Source organism: Amyelois transitella, chromosome 21 (genome assembly GCF_032362555.1).
Source record: "Amyelois transitella isolate CPQ chromosome 21, ilAmyTran1.1, whole genome shotgun sequence".
Classification (NCBI taxonomy): Eukaryota; Metazoa; Arthropoda; class Insecta; order Lepidoptera; family Pyralidae; genus Amyelois; species Amyelois transitella.
The window spans coordinates 7,220,616-7,242,399 of record NC_083524.1 but is presented as its reverse complement, the minus strand read 5'-3'; the positions used below and the strand labels follow the sequence as shown (position 1 = coordinate 7,242,399).

Below are 21,784 nucleotides of genomic sequence, written 5' to 3'. Positions count from 1 at the left end.
CATCATGTTCAGTTTAATATGGCTGCCGTCAGTGCTCTAACTATTTCGATTCGCGACGAGCAAAGTACATATATTTATCTCTTTCTTTCATGGTGCTATTTCATTCGGAACAACTTTTAGCCCCGCTCCAAGTTTGTTTTGTGGTTTGTTTTGAATTGAATTCACGAAGTGGCAAGCGAATATTTTTACAAAATAAGTATTTTTATTATTATAAATGGGTAAGGTGGTAAAATTGGGCGTAATGAAAGGTAATTATTATGATGATGATAAAATTATTGTCAGGCGAGTACACTACCAATTAGGTTTTTAATTAACGTCTTTGTTTCTCTTCCCACAGGCAGTTCACGAGCGATTGTTGGACTGCCCTGCTTTCTAAAAGTTCCTGATTTTGATGCCTGTTGCTGTCAGTCCTTGCTTCAAGCCTGCGCACCTCAACATTAGCAGCAAGTTCAGCTGCTATTTGGTCATTGTTTAATGGATGAACATTCAAGCGTGCCTTGTTGGCTATATTGTGTAAGACACAACAAGCATTATGAGAAGGCTGAGTTGGGATTGTAGTGAAGTTGACGAGCAGATAACAGGCATCTACAACTGCTTGAACGCTTTCTTTCCAGTTGTTAATAGGTATTTTTGTAAGTTTTGTGATAGTAGTATGTTGGCCAATCATTTCTGCATACTCTGAAGACGAAGTAATTACTTCTCTCTTACGGATTTCTTTTTCGATGTTACCGAAAACTTTGTCTGCGGGCATGAAGGAGGGCACTCCTTCGTCTCTGGGAACACCAATTCAATTTTTGTGATGGACCTGTTGTCTAAGGGCCAACGAGAGCACATAGCTAGCATTGCACTATCCTTGTTTTGACCTCCACATCCGTCTGCCACCAGGCGGATGTGAGTTATGTTTTTCAGGACACTTTGATTAAGATTGTGGTACACAGCAGAAGCTATTTCATTACCTACTTTAAAATGCTCATTTTCTGTCCAGATGTATGAATGAGAATTATCTTTATTTATCCTTCACGAATTATCATAAAATTGTACAAATATAGTTACACAAATACAGTCTCGCACGGAGTGTCGACCCGCGCACACGCGTCAAGGTCAAATACGATCTACAAGTAGTGCGCGCGTGCGACGTAAACAAAAGTGATTAAAGTCAAATAATATTTAAGTGACTACGTAATATTTAAAATGGAGTGCCAAAAATGTAAAAAGGTGTTGCCAAAAAAAGGATTGCATTTCATATGCCAAGGACCATGCCAGGGCACTTTTCATAGGAATTGCGTGAAGGGTTTGGTAGCAGACTTAAAGTTGGGGAAAACCAGAAATTACTGTAATAACTGTGAGGATGAGGGATCGGAGGAAGACGAGCAGGAGGAGAGGGTACAAGACTACGGAAATATTCTTAAGGACATACAGAAGAAAGTTGGCGAAATACCGGGAGTTAAAAAACATCTCGATGCAATCACTCAGAGCCTCAGCTTGCTGTCTGATAAATATGATACCTTGATCGCAGAGCACGAAAAATCAAGAGAAAAAATCAATAAGCTGGAGAAAAAAGTAGATAATATCAATAATAAGTGTGTCTACCTAGAAAAATGCAATATTGCGCTAGAACAGAAAATGCGTGATTTCGAGCAAACTTCTCTAAAGAACAACCTAGAAATAGTAGGGATAGAACAAGTACCTGGAGAAAACCTGAAGGAGATAGTATCGAATATTGCCCAAACTTTGAAGGTTAATACATCGGACATCGAGAGCGTAAGGCGAGCTTCGAGTACCCGCGTGCAAAAAAGTGACGCAAAGCCGTCCCCGATAATCGTGGCGTTCAAATCAACTGGAGTGGAATCTCGCGATAAATGGCTAGCACAACGCCGGAATATGATGGGTGTAACTAGTAATGACATCACAACGGGATCAGCAACAAATAAAATATATATAAATGAAGCCCTCACTAAATTCACCCGAGCTCTGCTATGGAATACAAAGAAGGATCTTCGGGGCGCGTATAAATACATATGGGTGTCAAACGGAAAGATTCTTGTTAAAAAATTAGATGGTGAAAAGTCCATATGTATTCGTGATGAAAGTGATATATCCGATTTGCTTAGCAAGATATAATTTCTCCTTATTCTTAACTTATAAAATTATTATGTTTAAAAGTTATCAATATAATTCGCAGACACACTACAATTGGACTTAATATCTAACGATGAATCGATTAATTATGTGTGTGCTGATAACGTAGACAACTGGATACGTCAAACAATCTATAGGAAGGACTTATGTATAATACACATAAATATATGTTCTATTAAGAAACATTTTTCAGAGCTTTTAGTTGCTATAAATAATTCTTTAAATCATATAGATATTCTAGTACTAACTGAGCCAAACATTAACTTTTCATTATTGTCATTTTATAACATTCCTGGATTCGATCTTAATGTACATACGCGTAATGAGAGAAGAGGTGGCGGGGTGTTGGTATATTCGCGCACGAGGCTGTCCGCGCGCGCGAGCGAGACGCCTATATTCGCGGATCACGAGCGGGCGGCGGAGTTTGTTTCCATTGTGTGCGATTGGCAAGGTGAGCAAATCCACGTTATTTCTATTTATAGACCACCAAGGTATAATAATCAAAATAAAATAAAAGAATTTCTTACCTACTTTTATAAACTTTTACAGTCTTTACCTACTAATGCAAAAGTAATTATATGTGGAGATTTAAACATAAACTTGTTAAAAAATAATGATACTTATGTGAAGTTTTATGAAGATATATTGGCTGAAAATGGATACTTAAAATGCATTAATGATGTAACGAGAAGGGAAATTTTAAATGGTAAATTAGTAGAATCATGTTTGGACCACATTTTTATTAAGTCACCAACAGCACTTATTGATTCAGCAGTAATAAAACATAAAATTTCAGACCACTATTTAGTTGCGGCCGCGATACAATGGAAACAAACTCAGCGAGCTAACAGTGTAAGTACCACAGTTAGCGCCTGCGCCGCGACTGCTAGAGGAGTGGGGTCGCGGCCGCGCGCGCACGTCACTGCGCAGGCGGCCGCGGCACCGCATCCTATACGTGCGGACCAACAACGCGTACTTGATAATCGATTAGTAAGAGAAAAACTATTAGAAACCGATTTCGAACATCTGTTATGTTATGATTGCCCACTTAAACTGTACGAAGAACTCGCCAAATTGTTTAGTAATATTTACAACCAATGTTATAAATTAAAAAATACATCAGGAAATAGGGATACAAGAAATGAAAAACCTTGGATTAATGATAAAATAAAATATATGGTTAAAGAAAAAGATAGATTATTTAAGATATGGTGCAGCGATACAAAGAATATGATAAAGCGTCTAAATTATACTAGATATAGAAATAAATGTCAGAAAGTAATTTTTAGAAGTAACGTTGAGTATGATAAAAAGACTATAATAGACTGTAATAATAATATTAAAAAAATATGGGATAAAATTAATGCTTTATTAGGTAACAAAAAGCAATCATTGGACGAGTTGATCCTTAATAATATGAAAAATAACGGAAGTATAGATGTCATATGTAACGAATTTGCGAACACATTTTCCAATGAAATCAAACAGATAAAGCATTCATGTGATCAAAAATGGTTAGATAGAAATAGTTATATTAATCCATCGAGCGTGTTTATGAGGTGGCAACCGGTTGACAGTAATGATGTTAAAAAAATTATAGATAAAATGGATAAAAATAAATCGCCAGGAAGCGACCTTATACGCATGTCCGATTTGAAACTAATTGTTGATAAGATTAGCCCTGTTTTAGCAAAATTAATAAACTTGTCTGTGAAAAATAAAAAATTTCCTACTAAATTAAAAGAAGCCATAATACGTCCAATCCATAAAAGAGGGAATAAAAAGGTATATTCCAATTTCAGACCAATAGCAATATTATCAGCTATCGACAAAATAATAGAAAAAAGTATAGTTAATCAAATTGGTACCTATTTACAAAAAAACAATATTCTTAATGAATGTCAACACGGTTTTCAGAAACAGAAAAGTACAAATACGCTATTATCTAAATTTACGGACGATATTAATACACATTTAGAAAACAAAAAAATTGTTGTAGCTGTTTTTTATGACTTTAAGAAGGCATTTGAAACCCTCGATATGGATACCCTCTTGAAGGGCATGGAGGAATGCGGATTGGGACAGCCGCTGAACCAATGGTTCAGCGACTACCTTACTGGACGCTCTTATAGAGTGAAGGTCGGAGACACGCTAAGTGACGAAAAATTAGTCGATTGCGGCGTCCCGCAGGGGTCGGGGTGTGGTCCTGTCTGTTACCTGATGCACGTTAACGGCCTCTGCGGAGCGCTGCAGCACTGCTCCGCGTACATGTTCGCCGACGACCTGTGCACGCTGAGCGCAGGAACAGACCTTGCCGAGACGTGCCGTTTAGTCCAGCGGGACGTAGACGCGGTGGTGAAATGGTCACATGATAATGGCATCATTTTAAATACAGAAAAAACGAAATTGCTTATAATTCACTCACCTCATCTCCGCCCCGTGGAATCTCCGCCTCCGTTATTTGCTCATAGTTTCGAATGCTTCCATGATAATAATTTAGATTGCAAATGTACACCTATTGAAAATGTCAGTTCTGTAACTTACCTGGGTGTCAAAATAGACACTAAATTTTCCTGGAAATCCCATATAGATTATATATGTAATAAATTAAGAATACTACTAGGAAAATTTTATCACCTATGTTTTAAAGTACCTACATCAGTATTGAAATGTATATACTTCGCCTTAGTCGATTCTATATTGGGATACGCTCTTGATTGCTATGGACTAACTTTCAAAACTTACATCGATAGATTAGAAGCACTACAAATCAGATTCTTAAAACTATTAGTCAACAGAAAAACAAAAATTCATTGTAAAGGAGATTATACTAAATTATTTAAAATATGCAAAATCTTACCAGTAAGCTTAAAACATAAATACCTTTTGGCAGTTAATAACCATGGCAAACGGGATCTCAGCTTAGCGTTGATTAGACATGGGCGTGGCACTAGGTCAGTAACCACAGGCAAATATAAGGTCCCCAGAGTAAACAATTACTTTGGAGATAGAACTTTAAAAAAACGTTTACCGTATCTTCTTAATAGTTTACCTGAAAATATCAGACTGGAACCACGCTTATGCCGATTCAAGAATATGTTAAAAAAATATTTACTCGAATCACTGTAATTCTTTTGATCTTATAAGATAGTTTATGATTTAAGTACCTACATATAAGTATAAATGAGACTATTACCTGCAGTCAAACCGCGTAAGCAGTTTTGCAGGACAAATGTAAAAAAAAAAAAAAAAAAAAAAAAAAAAAAAAAAAAAAAAAAAAAAAAAAGTTGTCTACTATAATAGCATCTTTGATCTGGAATTTTGGGAAGTACCAAATTCTTTTGACAATCGTAAAAAAATATCGCCATTCATTCTTTCTTCTCTTCAATTAATTGAATAAAGCTTTCGCCTTTAGTTTATGTATCCTTATTTCGGTAATTAATGTTACTTTTTTCTCAGCATCATTTTCTATCTTGAGTTTTTCAGATAACTCAATGCATTTCGAACAAGCGTCAGTTCTAGGGTTTCCGAAACCTAGATAAAAAACGGTGTTGAAAACTGTCCGGAAATAAGAAGACTTTACAGTACTATCAGGGTTTTCAGTATTATATTATTATACATTTTGTATAACTTTTTTATATTAAGTTCGCTGGGAAGATATTTCCGTTCAGTTGAACGTCGACAATAGTGTGCTTCAACACATTTCAAAGATTTCAAAAAGCGGTGTACGTAATTCCGGAGTGGAGCATACTTTTGTGTTTTACGGTTACCACCCCTTCTTTCAGTAGCAAGCAAAATAATATTAACCCGGGGTTAATATTATTAACTAATAATATTAATTAATAATAATAACCCCGCAAGGGATATATACGTGACCATATGTATGTATGAATGTAGCTTAATAAAAAAATTTACATACATATGGTCCCCTCTATATCCCTGGCGGGGTAGACAGAGCCAACAGTCTTGAAAAGACTGAATTGTTGTCTTGTTGTTGCTCCCGGCCACCTTGAGTCAAAGTAAATACAACATATGTATTTATAATCTCAGACATATTTAAAGCCTCTACCATCTCCTTAATAGCCCGTGACATGGTTGGCTGCGAAACACCATGGACCCTACATTGGCCAGTCATGGTCTGGTATGAGCCAGTAGCAAATCATGCTAATGCTATTTTTTTTTTCTAGTACCTCCCACGTTATGGGAGTCTTTATTTCTCTATTGTACTCTTTCATACCAGTTCTCGCAAGTATTCCTCTCGTACTTCCATTCCGCATACTACACATTCACTCATCATCTGTTATACATTTCCGGTTGGGATTCCCGTCTATTCTAATTGTTGTTGTCTTATTTAATATTATTTCTAGGGTAGGATTCATAGAACACAACACAGGCTTATTTTATTATCCAAATTTTGAACTGTGACTTACATACTACTTTTATTACTTATTCTGCAGTTTTTTATGTTATCTTATTATAATATACATTATAATGTTAACATATTTTTCTTATCACTTATTTTTATTGTTTACCTTATTAACAACTATTACTATTTTTTTACAATAAGTCAGGAACAGTCAGCATCCTTTGTACAAAATGTAGAGGTGCAGGACCCATCTCACGTGCTGGACGAGGAATGATGAATGAACCTTCTTGTCTCTGCGATATCCCACATACTCTTCTCCTTTCATACGTTTCATTTTTGTTTTAGATTTGTCCCATTTCTTAGAGTCTGCAAATCCATTTATGCTTCTTTTTCTATTAGAATTTAAATGTCCATATTCATCATCCGATGACCGCATATCTAAACGTAAAGAAGGGTTTGCAGTAGTTGTTGACACAGTAGGCTGCTCTTGAAATGAACATGGAGCTATCTCATGAAATACTGATGCATCTAAATGTGAAGCTGGATCTTCTAGCACTACATATTGTGGCAATTCTTCACATGAACGTGGAACAGTAACTGGTGCTTGCGATAGTTCTCCAACAAAACTTTATGCAGTTTCTTCTATCTCAGCTGCTAATGTCACTGGATCTTGTGATTGTTCCGAAGCTGTTTCATTACTTATGGGCAGAAATTCAGGTAGTATTTCGATAGGCAAGTTATTTATATCTATGTTTTCTAACTCTGCAATAGATACATTTCAAAGCTTCTGTTTTTTTAAAGGGACTTTTATATTCAACTCTTTACATAACTCCAAAATATCCTCGCTCTCACTATCACTCGTAGAATCCATAATTTTGTAGTCCTGAAAAGAAATTAAAGTTATAATAACACTACGTAACTTATATCAAAACACTGCGTAACTCATAGAAACACTGCGTAACTCATAGAAACACTGCGTAACTCATAGAAACACTGCGTAACTCATAGAAACACTGCGTAACTCATAATCAAAACACTGCGTAAGTCAAACTGTTTTTAATTCGGCGACTTAACCTAGTATAATTACAAAACAAAATACCTATTTCTATATTACATAGCTTCAGAATTAGATAAAAAACTAAGTTATTGTAATGAAAACACAAAATAATGCAAATAATTGAGTATTTCTCAAAATAAATGTACGTAACGAAAAAGTAGTTACGAAATATTGTTACGAAATAGTCCTAAGATGCAACTAAATAGTAAACGTAAGGCTTATTACACAATGGCAAACAAAATACAATTTAATTCATTTATTTATATATATTATATGTTTACGTATATATTTTTCAAAGTTATTTATGTACCCGTTTATTTATTGTATACATATACATACATATTTTATAAGTGTGTGTGTACATATAAGTAATATATGTATAATAGTATAAAATAAAGTCCCTTCCCGCTCTGTCTGTCTGTCCCTATGTATGCTTATATCTTTAAAACCACGCAACGCATTTTGATGCGGTTTTTTGTAATAGATACAGGGTTTCACCGGGAAGGTTTATAAGTACCCTGCGAAGCCGGAGAGGGCCGCTAGTATATCTATATATGTGTATGTAATATGTTTATGTATGTATATATAAAATTTTATACATATATTACTTAGATACTCGTATTATTATGTTATAGGGACCATTTATTTTATGGAGTTAAAAATAAAACAAGAGAGTATTCATTAACGTATTGTAATCAAATTACCAAGCTTTTTAAATTTTTAGTAGTACAATAGGTTTAAAAAAAAATTTTGGAATCGAAACAGTGTTTGTAATTTAAACATTTAAATTCGTAACTTTAATTTGAGTCAGTATCCTTTAGAGCTTTGTAAATTTCTTCCTTATCTTTATAATAATTAAAAACATTCTGTTTCATAATCGAAGTTCCTGATCTAAGTTTTTCAGACTTTGGTTTATTATTTCGTTTTGGTGCATTAATATAATTATTTAATGATAGGGGTTTCAGTGACTTATAAACCACTTTATTTTTCGTATCTTTATTTTCCAGTCTTTCGTCTTTGATAATAGTCAGTCCAGGTATTTTGCGTTTTATTTTGTGAGTATCTATAATTGGTATGACACTTTCATTGCTACCATTCTCATTTTCAGTGTTATTTTCTTTCGCATTATCCTTTTCTATTATCATATCATCAATATTAATATTATCATCAAAATAGTTTAAATTATATTCTGGTTCATTAAATATCGTTGCATCAAGCTTATATTCATCGTTCGTAACTAAAACTTCGTCACTTACTAAATTATCAAAGAAAATAATTGGCAGAGAATTCAAATCAGTTGATGATCTTTCTTCTCTGCGACTTTTTAAATCTTTACTAGATTGTTCTGTGTCATCTATTTGTCTTAATACATTCATTGTATCAATTGGATATTTTTCTTCTTTTATAAGTTGTTGGTGTTTTACTGTCTTTTTTCCAATGCCTTTTCCTTTATATTTTCTTGTTTCTTTGCCTTCTTGTGTAGAATATATTTCGTTTTCCGTAGTCAATCCTTCTGCCTTGTCGACTTTATTTTCGGGGTTATAGAAAGCACGATTTGCAGACATAAATCTTGATGAAGATAACGTTGTTACTTTTTCGTTTTCTGTAGGTTCTCGTTTCTTGCCTGTTTTCTTTTCCCATGAGTCCTGAAAAAATGTTCATTAAAGTTTGTTTTTAAATAAACGCTATAAGACATTTGTAATTTAAGGGATTTATTGTAGTATTTTACCTGTGTTTCCTTGTCTTTAAACCTAAATTGCGTTATCTCTTCAATATCAGAGACCAGATCAATTTTTACTTCTTGTTCAAAATTCTTCATAAAGTCTGTAACTTTATCATTGTCTTCATTTTCAAATTCCACATCTGAGTCCTGAAAAAAGTGTTCATTAAAGTTTGTTTTTAAGAAAAATGCTATGAGAAATTTGTAAATTTTGAATTTAAAGAGACTTATTTTAGTATTTTACCTGAGTTTCTCTATCTTTAAACCTTAAATGCGTTAGCTCTTCTATATCTGAAACTAGATCAACTTTCTCTACTTTTTTAAAATTCTTTATAAAGTTTGTAATTTTATCATCGCCTTCACTCTCAAATTCTACATCTCTCGGATCTAAATCATCATAATATCTTACACTGACGTCACTTTCCGTTGTAGTAGAACTATTTATTCTTTTGAATCTTTTTGCTGGTGTGTTCTGTATTTTTAAGGCGTTTCGTTTATTACGACATGGTACAGCTTTTGGCCCTGTTAGGTAGTTGGTGGGTAGAAGTTCGTGTTCTTTTGTGTGGTAACAGTCGCAACAGATGTTATTTTTTTTGCAATCAAAGCAGCTCAACAGTTTATATTTAATTTTCGTATTATCGTCGATTACGATTTGATGAATCTTCATTGTACCTTTTATGGGAATAACATTTTTAGGTATCATTTTCATCATATTTTGTATGTTATTTTCATTTATATAAAACATTTTTACTCTGCTGTTAATTAATAAATATTCATATGCTTCTTTTGCGTTGATTATGTCATTGCCATGTGAAATATGATTATCAAGTTGTCGTTTTAAAGCTCCACCAACCCCATCAGCTGGACCTTTGCCGTGTGAGGCTTCAAAGAAATTCCAAGTAGCATATTCATATTTATATTCTTTTATATTTTTTTGAAACAAGTAGAAATTATGTTTTTGGCGGTACTGCGTTGCTGGGCTATCAGAAAATATATGAATATTTTTTATGTTAAAGCCTTTGCATAGTTTCATTATTGGATCCAAATGAGCCCAGATTGCTCCAGGACCATGCTCATTACTTGGTGATACGGAGCATATCGATCGGGGATTCGCATTTTTCCTGTAAAGAACGCAAGTGTGCAATGTGACTTGATTCCGGGATCCTCCAAAGTGGACAGCCTGAATTTCTTCAGATTGCTTGCATGAAAAGTTTTCTGAAAAATCGCAAATCAATGCTGCTTCCTCTTCATCAAGGTTTTCAATACACTTTTTCCACGCCAAGTACTGATGCGAAACATTGAAGTAATGAGTTTTAAATTTTTGTATATCATCTTGAAATTCTTTAATTAATGTAGTCACTGTTCCTTTCACTATCTGTTTTAAATACTTCTTTGTCTGTTTTTCTTCTGATTTCTTTTTGCCAATTTTAGTATAGGTATACGTGCTCATTTTCCATTGGAGCCATTGCACGGGACTATCTTCACTTATCGTCAAATCAATAGCTAATTTCTTATCTTTGCATTCAGAACACTCGGAGTACATGCACTTGAAAGAATTGCTGCAACTTACATTTTTCATAAGTTCATCAATGTCAGATGTTTGAAGTAAACCTAGCTTCTTCAAAGATATTGCCTTAAACAATAAATTGCAATGCTTTATGCAAGCACAAGTATTCCTATCTTGAAGTCTTGGTTTCACAACAAAGAATGGTCGGAACCGATAAAAAGTTTGCAAAGATGCTTTACCACCTTCTGTCCTGTATTTTCTATAGAGCTTGTATATTGGTTCAATTAAATATCTCTTTTGTACTTTTTCTTTATTTCTCGTTATGCACTCTTTTTTCCCTGCGCTAGGTCTACTTACATCTTCTCTTGCAAAGAAATTTTGGATTTCTTTTTTATATTTCTTTCTCATTTGGTTACTTCCTTTTGTCGTCGTTCTGATTCTTCCTTTCAGGCCAAGAACATTAGAAATAGCTGTTTTTAATTTTTTTTTATTTGCAATTACGTTTGTAGCTACCTTTTTTAGTATTGTCCTCTCTTTGGGATCTGCTTTATTAAACTCTGTCTTTAAAGAATCTGTAATTGTGTTTAGTAAAAGTAACTTCTTTTTCACCCTTCCTTTTTCTACCAGAGACACATTTGGTAAAACTTCTTTTATGAAACTATTTGATTTCGTTAATGGTGTGTCGTCACATTGTGGTGTTTTAGCAGTTGGTTCAATGGAAATAACGTCATTATTAGTCACAGTTTGTTGATGTAGTAGTTTTTTCAGATTGACCATTCGCTTTCTCATCCGATTACAGGCTTGCTTTAAATTCTTATTACGTCTTTTTAACTGATTATTTTCTTCAATTAGGTTTTTTAGTGTTTCCTTTAAGATTTTTGTATTAGAATAAGTGTTTTTTCTAACTTCTAATGTATTTTTGTCATGTGTGGTAAGGTTAGCCTTCTTTTTTCTTTCAGCTCTTTTAGCATTGGCTTGTCTCCACTTTTCTCGTAACTCTTCTTTTTCTTTTTCTGTAAGCATTTCCTTTTTCTTTTTGTTATTTTCTTTTATTTTTTCCAAATGCTTAACTCGAATTTTCTCATATTTTGCTGGCTTTTCCTTTTTTAGTTTTTCTCTGTAAGCTTTTTGCCTTTCGGCATTAGTTTTAGGTGGCATTCCTAAAATAAAATAAAGATATAAATGTTATGCTCACAAAGAAATCAAATCCCTACTTTTCTACTAATATTATACATGCGAATGTGTGTAGTATGTGTGATCATAAGTATGTTCTATTTCCACGACAAAAGGGTTGAAAAAATTTAGATAAAAAAATACACGATTTAGACAAAAACATACATGTCGCGGGCAGAGCCGCAGGGAACAGCTAGTGAGTTCATAAAATTCATAATTTTATGTAAACACACCATAACGTGTTGAAAATGGCTGCTCTACAGAATTAAGTGTCCTCAGCAGAAGTAGTATATCTTGAACTAGCCGCCCGCCTCGATTTACACTCGTGGTACATAAACATATTATACACTAAAACCTTCCTTTTAAACCGCCTCAAGGGCCTCCGACATGGTTTATATAACGACCACTGTCAAAGACAGCAACAGGGATCGCCGGTTTAACGTGCCCTCCGAAGCACGCATCATCTTTCTTATCAGACAATCAAATTTTGCAATGTCGTAATGCGACTGAAAACAACTTTTACAAAGTATGCTTTCCGTGGGATTCGAACCCACAACCTCCTCTTGTAAGGCGCACACCTTAACCACTCGTCTACGGAGGCGTCAAGTCTTTTGCTGATGATGCACTATCATTACTAAGATCTATTTTTTATGAATTCGGCAGTGAATATTATCAGGTTGGAACTGTATGAACACAGCTTTATACTGTACTTTTTCGTAACGTTACGAAATTCATAAAAATCGTTACGAAATTGTAATAGAAATTTTACAAAACGAGGTTATAAAAAGGAAATTGTTTGTTATAAGCTGAAACTGCCAATATATAGGCTTTCCAAATGATATTACCACACGATTTATAAAAGATGAGTAAATCAAGACTTACCGTTATGTGAAAAAAGGCTGTTTTAATTCCTGTCACGAAATAGTATTCCCACTCAACAAAACACGTGTACATCTGATTTTCACAATAAATGTAATGGCGGAGACGTCAAACCAACAACCAATCAGAAAGCAGCTAGGGTTGCCCGTTTGAAAATTAAATTAATGCGTTCAGAAATTACTTGGAAGTAAAATAAAACGCAACTAAAGAGTAGTTACTAAAAAGTAAAATGACGCGACTCATTTATATTTTTTGCATTTAATTATGAATTTATTAAGCAACCCCATAGAAAATCACTTATTTTCAGTAACTACATTTCATGAAGAACCACAATACACAAAAATGCACAATATTCATGTTACAGTTCGCATTTTATGAAGTGTAAAAGTATGAGGTAGGTAGGGTGGCAATTCGATTTTTGTATGAATGGTAAAAAAACGTTATTTAAAAACTAAACGAAAAAAATAGTAATAATACGATTAAGCTGTTTATTTCACATTATTCTAAAGTTTAATAGTTATCCTACATTTTGGTGTATAAATTATTTCTATGATTAAATAAAAACGAATGTATTTTTCAAAATTTATCAAGGCACACTTTTTTTTTCCAGAATGTACATTTATTTTGAGAAATACTCAATTACCTTTTTGGGAATAGTTCACGCAGCAACTCCAACTGACTACAGCGAACGACTGACTTACGCTGTGTTGGCCCACAGGTTGACTTACGAGCTGTCAGTCTTTTCGAAAAGTGAAACGCTATTGGCTAGCTATCTCCTTTCTGATTGGTCATAAAGAAACGCGTGGCCAATCTTTAACGAATGGCATCAAAATGTTACAAACGCCAAAAATTGACTTACGCACTGTTAGAACTTCACTGACGATATGCTGGCGCGCAAAAGCACGCGCCCTTCCCCGCTACAGCGTTTGCTGCCCGCCGGCGCCATGAGTAGAGTTAGTGATGTGCCAACTCGGAAAAAACAAAACTCGATTTAACTCGAGTTTAAATCAACGTAACTCGGGTTGAACTCGAATTACATAACTCGAGTTAACTGGATGGACAAGTAAATGTTTTTTTGAGTTATTTCCTAATTATTTTCTTTGCTTGGCATAAACACTTTAAAAAATTGGAACAGACAAATTATATTTTTATCTGTTGGTATTGGGAGTATTATACCTACTAACTAAAGAAACAAAAAAAGTATTTAAGTATTTTTGGCTCGAATTTTAATTAAAAATAATATTTACTATCAATTAAACTATGAATTATATAGTAGTCTTTTTAAAATAAAATCAGACTAACATTATGATGTAAGTATGAACATAGGTACTTTTACAGGCTCATAATTGTTTTATAATCAGTAATCAGAATATTTTCAAGGAAATAAGATAATTAGTATCACAAAGAATATCGCTCCTTTAGAATTGAAGTGACTCAATCCAAAATTCTTAAATTTTGGTAAACGATAAAAATGTGATTGAAGTGTTGGTCATTTTTTAGTTATTCTATCGTAATATTAAGGTTAATCATTTTGACGTTACAGTTATTGTTAATAATTGTAGGTTTGGGGTTGTTTATATGATTTGTTACGAAAATTGTAAGAATAACTAATTAGAACCTTTGATAATTAACGATTAAAAAAAGATGTCACTTAATTTCTGAAAAAGAAAAAATATAATTGACTTATTTAGATTAACGTCCTTTTTTTATTGAATAATACTAATACAAAATGAGTCTATTTTTAAAACAGGTAATTATTTACTAATGTTATGTTTATGTTTAATGACTAATTTAGGAATATGCTAGTTTATTACATTAATGACTTTCAAAATTAAAGGAAAGTGAAAACCTGAGTATGCTTTCATGAACATTTATTGGGAAAATTTTCTTCAGTAATTATCATCAAACACAAATCACAATTAAAAATCACAATTATATATCACAAAAATCACAATTATAGGTAGGTACTACTATAATATCACAAAATCAGTCACAAAAATATTAGGTTTAATACCTATTTGTAATAAAATACAGAATTAAAAAATCAGACTTCAAGTTAGAGTTTTACACCCGTATTCATAAACAATACTATGAGTTCTCACAGTGTGCGTGGATGCACAGGGTCCCATAAACCTATTCAGAGACAATACTTGACCGACGGTCGGCGCTATGCGACACTTGAAATGAACGCACAGCTAAGGTTGCTTGCGAGCTGTATTAAGCAACGCATAGTGTCTATTGTCTATTATTTTGAGGTTAGTTGTATTTCGAGATTTGTTTTTGCTCTGTTTGTGTATCAAGATTAGTGAAATATTTTATTTAAAATGGATTACAGCAGTGAAGAAGAATTTGATAATTATATCAATGAGCACGATGAGCACAGTATAATAAATACCAGAAAAGTGATATGGGATTTTCAAGATCCCTTTGATTACTACAGTTCGGAAGAATTCCGTCGACGCTACAGGTTTACCAAAGATGTGGTACATTTTGTACTCTTGCCATTGATAAATAAAGACTTGGAGAAATTAACCGCAAGAGGTCTTCCAGTCCCACCTTTATATCAGCTACTAGTGTCTCTAAGATTTTATGCTTCTGGAAGTTTTCAGGTAGGTTCCTACAACACGTAAACTTTTTATACCTACAAATAAAACCTTTACATATTACTTAGGTACTTATATCTATAAAACAAGTGTGTAAAATTATTGTATGTGCTGCCATCCACCCACTGTATTGAAAGTTTATCAATTAAGTATAATGTATATATCTTTTTTTTACAGATGATTACTGGAGACCTCATAAGTATCAGTCAACCAACAGTCTCAAGAATTGTCAAAAGGGTGTCTCATCTGTTTTGTTTAAAAGTACAGGAATTCATCAAATTTCCCAACAACCTTCAAAGAATTAAAGAAGACTTTTATGTGATAGCCTCTTTTCCTGGGATAATAGGAGCTGTTGATGGTACTCACATCCCAATTCAAAACCCTGGTGGGCCATATGCAGAAGTATTTAGGAATCGAAAAAAATTCTTCTCAATCAATACTCAGGTTGTATGTGGACCAAATTTAGAGATTTTTGATATTGTTGCTGACAGACCTGGGTCAGTACATGACAATAGAATATTTCTAGCATCCAGTTTAAAGCGAAAAATGGAACAAGGTATTATAGATGGCATACTTTTAGGAGATAGTGGATATGGCTGTCAAAGATATTTACTGACACCAGTGGCACAACCCGAAAACAATTCGGAAGAAAATTATAATAAGGCACATATTAAAACCCGGAACACAGTGGAAAGAACTATAGGCGTGTGGAAGAGAATATTTCCTTGCCTATCTAAAAAGATGGCAACAAATTTGACAACATCATGCAATGTTATTGTTGCTACTGCAGTACTGTACAATATATGCAGGGCTCATGGTGTTATTGAGCATATTGAACCTGATAACAGGAATATACAAAGAACTACGAGGAATGTTCAACAGTCAAGAGAAACTAGAGAAGGTTTACTTTTTAGAAGACTTTTCATATCTCGTCACTTTTGATAATATTTTAAATAAATAAAACATAAAATATTAAGAAGTTTAATTTCCAATTTGTTTATTTAACAATTCAATTTCTAATTTAATTTTTTGAATTTGAAATTCATGTATCTTTTTCTCGTACTCCAACAAATTGTTTTCTCTTTCTATCAAAATCTTTTCCCGCTGTATCCTCAACTCGTGCAATGCCTGGTCCTGTTGTATGTTTATCGTGCTGCGTTTTACTCTTGCTTCTGTCTCGCTTAGAAATTTCTTGCTACCTGAAAAAAATATCAATAATTTGAATAAATAAATCTAAATAGTAACTTAACTGCTCTCTATAATAAACTATATTTTACTGTACAACAGACAATGAGGTCTAACAGTTAACTTATATAGGAATCTTTATTGCACATTCAATTTTTGATTTCGATAAAAAAAATATGAAATATAACTTACTAGTCGGTGTGGAAAAAGTATCTTTATTAGATTTCCTTTTCGGCTGCAAATAGCTATTTTCATCTATTTCATTTTGTAATTGTGCAAATATTGGTCGTTTCCTTGAATGGTTTTCGGTTTGTTCTTCTGTGCTCAGATCAATAACTGAAACAATTTTATAAGTGTATGTTACATTATACGATAGAATAAAACACATAGAAATAAATATCATTGATGTGATTCAAAATAAGATACCTTTTGCAGTTGCATTTTCAAACTGAAGTTCAGGGATCTTCCCATACTCGGGTTTCTTCATATCATCTAAATATTAAATAATTTGATTTAATTAAATAATAAAAAAAACAGGTACCTATTATATATATATATTTTAGGCATAACTGATTACTTCTTATATTAGTATTGGACATACAAATCAAAGAGAGATGATACCTTTCACAGTTGGTTTTTCTGCCTTGAATTCAAGATTCTTCCCATAATTTGGTTCTATTGTGTCAGCTAAAACTAAAAAGAAAACAAAAACATAATAATATATAAAGTACCTAAGAAAAATTTCTTATGACACAGGTATACATGTATACTAACTTTCAATTGTATTTGAGTCAATTACTCCTGGAACTCTCAAATTTATAAATGGACAGATTGTGTCTATAACATTATCAGACACCATGAAGCCATTTTCCGGAGGGCCTCCACCAGTGCGTTTCATACTCATCGACTCCTGAGAAAGTTCTTTCTTCCTTTGGGTCTTTATATTCTCCCAGCATCTTTTTAATTGATGAGTGACTCTTTGTGAGACATATGACTGAGAATTGTAGGCTACCGCTAGATCCTCCCACGCCTGCTTCTTCAACTCAATATTTTTAGCATGTGTACGTTTATCTTCAATGATAGGCCGTTCCCGTACTAAGGCTACAATCAACTCTTTCTCGGCAGAAGAAAATGCCAGCTTTTTTGAACTGCAAAATAACCATACATATGATTTTAATAAACAAAGATGAAAATATACAATAACTCAACACAACATCAGTAAATAGAAGTATTTTTACTTACCTGATGGTTATGTTTACTGAACCTGAAGAAGGTGTAATTTTATCCATATTTATTACAAGTCCACACAAGCAAAACTACCACAAAACAAAAACTTCGAACAATATTTATCGTATTTTATAGGTTATATTGACAATTGACAGATGTCAATCAGAAGCAGAGTGAACTGCGTAACGTAAACGAACCAATCACAGAGCTTTAATCAACGCAATGCGTTCGCTTAGTCAAGTGTCGCTTGAGTATTGTTTACGAAATGGAATGCTTGCCATATGGAACGCATTGAGAAATGTCTTACTTCGCATAGTGCTGCTCCTTTGCTTAAACAAGTATTGTTTGTGAATACGGGTGTTAGTACATACTGCAGTCAGCTTATAATCTAATGGTTATTATTAACCATAAAATTTCTAATAAAATATGTTTAATATGTTTTTGCTAACATATAACATAACAACAAGTAAGTTTTTAAAAACCTTTGACAAAGGAATATGAAACAAAAACTCTCTCGAAAATAACAATAAACAAAAAGTTATTAAGCTTCATCATATAAACTGCTCAACTTGGCTATAAAACAATAAGTATCTCAAAAAATAAAAAAACTTAAAAACACTTTCTAAATAAAATTAGTTAGAAGACAACAAAATAAATTGCTTCGTCACAAAATGAGATCGATTTCTTACAAAATAGTTTCATAAAACCAGGCATATGTACTAGGGATTGCTATAGTTCTAACAAGATAACTTAAATCTTTCTTTTTATTTTCTGCAAGTTCTATTTTGTTACTATAAGCCTTCGATAGTGTAATTTCACAACCTTCTTTCATTTTATTTCTTTTATTACGCATATTTACTTCCTTAAAAGTTTCTTCGCCGTATGTAGTTTTATAGTAAAATACAAACAACTTGTCTTTCACAAATTTATCACCTTTATCTCATTGTCGGAATCTCGCCAACCTACTATATTTTTATCAATATCCTGATTAAAGTTATACCCCCATTCATTCTGTAAAGCTCTTAGGTCTATGAAAAAATTGTAATCTAACTCTTTTACTTTAAATGGTGTGCCTGTTTTTCTAGCACTCCTTAATAAAGGTACATATTGTTGAGGTATATAAATAGGACCAGATCTTAGGTTTCTCTTAATTTCTTTTTCTATTAAACTATGTGCATTGTCCCCCTCGTTATGAGTATGTCCCTTAATTAAATATTTATGTGTTATTGACTGAATATTGTCAAAATGGAACACTGCATATGAGTATAAACAAGCAATGTATTTATTTTTCCACTTGATTTCTATTTCTCCCTCACAGTGTAATTGTCTAAATGATAATACTTACTTAGGAGAACCCACTGATTAGTTTTCTTCAGAAGCATTTTGACAATCTCCAAGATTGTTAACCTTGGATTAGATGCCAACAAGCCAGCAACATCATCTTCTCGTGCTTTAAGTCCGGAAAGTGTGATTAACTTCTTCTTATCCCTGCCGTTTTTTGGCATAAGGTAGATTCCATTTGAGAGCTGAGATAGAATTGCCATTGCGGAGGAGGACATATAGGCTGTGGACACATGTTTTATATCAGGAAGATGACAAGAGGCTGATGCTGACACCTCAGTGGCATCGTCATACTCACCCACACTTGTTGTCTCTGGGTCAGACGACATAATGATGTCTGGGGACTCAGTAATGGGGACAGCTTCTCTTTCAGCAGGTCCCATATAAATCATCCTCATTGACCCCTCTTCAAAATGAGTCAAGTATTTGGACTTTGACGTCTGATTAATCCAGTTCACCATTTCCTTGAATCGTGCCCGGAGATTGTCTGGCACAGGAACTTCAAATGTAGGTGGGCGTCTCAATTTGAATATATTGGTCACCTGATCACATGTCTGCCGAAATTCCTTTGTCTGAGTGTACAGGATGGGATCTTGTTCTTCTATTGAGTCTTCCTGAGGTTCTTCTTGAGACTCTTCAATTGTCTCCGACGGCTGAGAATCATCCATGATCTCAAACTCTCCTTCCTCATCCTTCTGATCCCAGATTTTCCCGGCAAGAAAACCAGATCCTTTTGTGATCAAATCCGTCACCCTGGATAATCCTGACCCCATTGCTGAAGTAGATGGCACTTCATCAAGGCCATCAGCGCGTCGAAATTCATGAATAAGAGTGTCTTTGAACCCCTCGCTCTCAAGCTTCCCAACATTTTTGTATGTACTGGAATTGCGATCCATCTTTAAGTCTGTAATTTTTATTCTGCCCATTAGCATTGTCAGAATAAAAAGTAATATTTAAAGTTTTTCCTGCATTATTTTCACTAACAGTCTTTAAGTAATCAAACACGCAAGAACCTATTTCAGTAGCCCCCTTATTACCCTGTGTTTCATTCCAAAAGTAACAGTATACATCTTTATATGCACCTAAGTCACTATCATTTTTCTGTTTATTGCTATCTTTTGATTTAGGAGCTAGTTCAACTATAGTAAAATTATAACAGTTAAGTCTAGATCTGTAATAAAACGAAGAAACATCACCCTTAGGACAAGTCATTGCAGCTTCTAAGTCGTAAACGGCGCAAATATTTGTTTCATTAATGTTAGAACGATCATTTCTCTTCTCCTCTCTACACAGATTCTTTTCTTTAATATGCTTTTCATACTTTTCTTGTATACCTAACTTTTCTTCTGATAATGCTAATTCATAACTTGTACATAAATCACACAAATCCTTTTTGGGTTGAAAGAAGCTTATATTAAATTCAGTTGTAAATATCAAGTAATAGATCCAGTATGCAGCGTGGGGTTTGTTTTCTTTGGTTTGATTTGTGTTAAAGTCTCTACATAGTTCTTTTATACTCTTGCTGCCATCAATATATTCTCTTGTAGTAGAAGATCTTAGATAATGGGACTCTATGCGCGGTATACTATTAATATGGTTTATGATATCTTGTACAAGACTTGGATCGATCGGCGCTCGGCTTCTAGAACGGCCCCTAAGATCTTCTGCTACAAATCCAGTGGAATTAGTTTTCATTTTCACAGTTCTTATTTGTCTTTCTGTTATGTCTAAAGTATTTATAAAAAAAGTTTTACATACGCGGATTTTTTTGCCATCAACAGTAAAATAAAAGGCCGTATTTGGTTTGCGAGGATTGGCAGCATTAGTGTACTTATATTTGGGGTTTACCTCCATCATACAAGATTGGATAAAAGATCGCTTCAAGTCTATATTACTAAGCTTCCAATAACAGTCGAATATCTCGCGTCTCTTATCAGGTGTTATGTTATCAGAACAATGAAATCTACAAACGCAACTATCTTTTACTCTTTTAGCCGGGACCTCTTTAGTAGATTTTGAGAGTGATTTATAGGCTTTCCCACTGTTTCGAAGCGATTTCACGATGTTTTGTTTCCACTGAGATGGATTGCGGAGGCGCTTTCTAGATTTTTTGGTTTGAGGAACTAATTCATATGAAACAATTGCATCGTTTATATCATTTTCACTATCTGACATGGTGGTTGATGAACTAATCCGACGTGGTGGTTGTGTTGATGAGATATTATAAGTGGGATCAGTATCACTTAGATCAACGTCTGATTCTTCAGAATTCACAGGGGATTGGTGGTAGTTGATGACTGTATCTAAACGTTTTTTTGCTAGTCGAAGGCTCTGGAATACCTGGTATGACTGAAGGTGAGCTGTCAATGTTCACGTCATGTTTGTACTGTTTCGCCGATGTAGAAGCCTCTGCCGATGATGACGATGAACTGGAGCTTGAAGATGTTGATGTGGAAGAACTGGATGACGATGTACTACTAGACCGAACTCTCGTGTTCTGTGACATTGGTGCTAAAATCCGCTGTTCAGGTCCGACTTGCGGTGAAATTAGAGAATTGATACCAATACCTTCATCCGTCGCCTTATT

General features: G+C 33.8%; 4 protein-coding genes across 4 annotated transcripts; 2 read left to right on the top strand and 2 right to left on the bottom strand.

The window, feature by feature from the left end:
* Positions 1-1,066: 1,066 nt before the first annotated feature.
* Positions 1,067-2,326, top strand: LOC132903072 (uncharacterized). The gene has a single exon (XM_060950391.1). The coding sequence runs from the start codon at positions 1,192-1,194 to the stop codon at positions 2,119-2,121; it is 930 nt and encodes a 309-aa protein (XP_060806374.1). The 5' UTR covers positions 1,067-1,191; the 3' UTR covers positions 2,122-2,326.
* Positions 2,327-8,237: 5,911 nt separating this feature from the next.
* Positions 8,238-13,454, bottom strand: LOC106137865 (uncharacterized). The gene is made up of 4 exons (XM_013338798.2): positions 12,845-13,454; positions 9,527-11,949; positions 9,292-9,432; positions 8,238-9,208 (listed from the first exon to the last, which is right to left on the bottom strand). Exons 2-4 carry the CDS (start codon positions 11,945-11,947, stop codon positions 8,360-8,362), a joined length of 3,411 nt encoding a protein of 1,136 aa, XP_013194252.2. The 5' UTR covers positions 11,948-11,949; positions 12,845-13,454; the 3' UTR covers positions 8,238-8,359.
* Positions 13,455-15,165: 1,711 nt separating this feature from the next.
* LOC106140288 (putative nuclease HARBI1) lies at positions 15,166-16,386 on the top strand. The gene is made up of 2 exons (XM_013341865.2): positions 15,166-15,450; positions 15,622-16,386. Exons 1-2 carry the CDS (start codon positions 15,166-15,168, stop codon positions 16,384-16,386), a joined length of 1,050 nt encoding a protein of 349 aa, XP_013197319.2.
* Positions 16,387-16,425: 39 nt separating this feature from the next.
* On the bottom strand, positions 16,426-18,215 carry LOC132903071 (myb/SANT-like DNA-binding domain-containing protein 3). The gene is made up of 6 exons (XM_060950390.1): positions 17,872-18,215; positions 17,404-17,777; positions 17,251-17,322; positions 17,056-17,121; positions 16,822-16,965; positions 16,426-16,643 (listed from the first exon to the last, which is right to left on the bottom strand). The coding sequence occupies exons 1-6, from the start codon at positions 17,916-17,918 to the stop codon at positions 16,426-16,428; spliced, it is 921 nt and encodes a 306-aa protein (XP_060806373.1). The 5' UTR covers positions 17,919-18,215.
* Positions 18,216-21,784: the final 3,569 nt, after the last annotated feature.

What these genes read in the sequence shown, in the direction of transcription:
- LOC132903072 (XM_060950391.1), top strand. Translation starts at nt 1,192, where the DNA reads ATGGAGTGCCAAAAATGTAAAAAGGTGTTGCCAAAAAAAGGATTGCAT.
- LOC106137865 (XM_013338798.2), bottom strand. Translation starts at nt 11,947, where the DNA reads ATGCCACCTAAAACTAATGCCGAAAGGCAAAAAGCTTACAGAGAAAAA. An exon ending in TTAAAGATAGAGAAACTCAG is followed by an intron (nt 9,433 to 9,526) that starts GTAAAATACTAA and finishes CACTTTTTTCAG; the next exon opens with GACTCAGATGTGGAATTTGA. An exon ending in TTAAAGACAAGGAAACACAG is followed by an intron (nt 9,209 to 9,291) that starts GTAAAATACTAC and finishes ACATTTTTTCAG; the next exon opens with GACTCATGGGAAAAGAAAAC.
- LOC106140288 (XM_013341865.2), top strand. Translation starts at nt 15,166, where the DNA reads ATGGATTACAGCAGTGAAGAAGAATTTGATAATTATATCAATGAGCAC. An exon ending in ATGCTTCTGGAAGTTTTCAG is followed by an intron (nt 15,451 to 15,621) that starts GTAGGTTCCTAC and finishes TTTTTTTTACAG; the next exon opens with ATGATTACTGGAGACCTCAT.
- LOC132903071 (XM_060950390.1), bottom strand. Translation starts at nt 17,918, where the DNA reads ATGGATAAAATTACACCTTCTTCAGGTTCAGTAAACATAACCATCAG. An exon ending in TCAGTAAACATAACCATCAG is followed by an intron (nt 17,778 to 17,871) that starts GTAAGTAAAAAT and finishes GTTATTTTGCAG; the next exon opens with TTCAAAAAAGCTGGCATTTT. An exon ending in TGAAAATGCAACTGCAAAAG is followed by an intron (nt 16,966 to 17,055) that starts GTATCTTATTTT and finishes AAATTGTTTCAG; the next exon opens with TTATTGATCTGAGCACAGAA.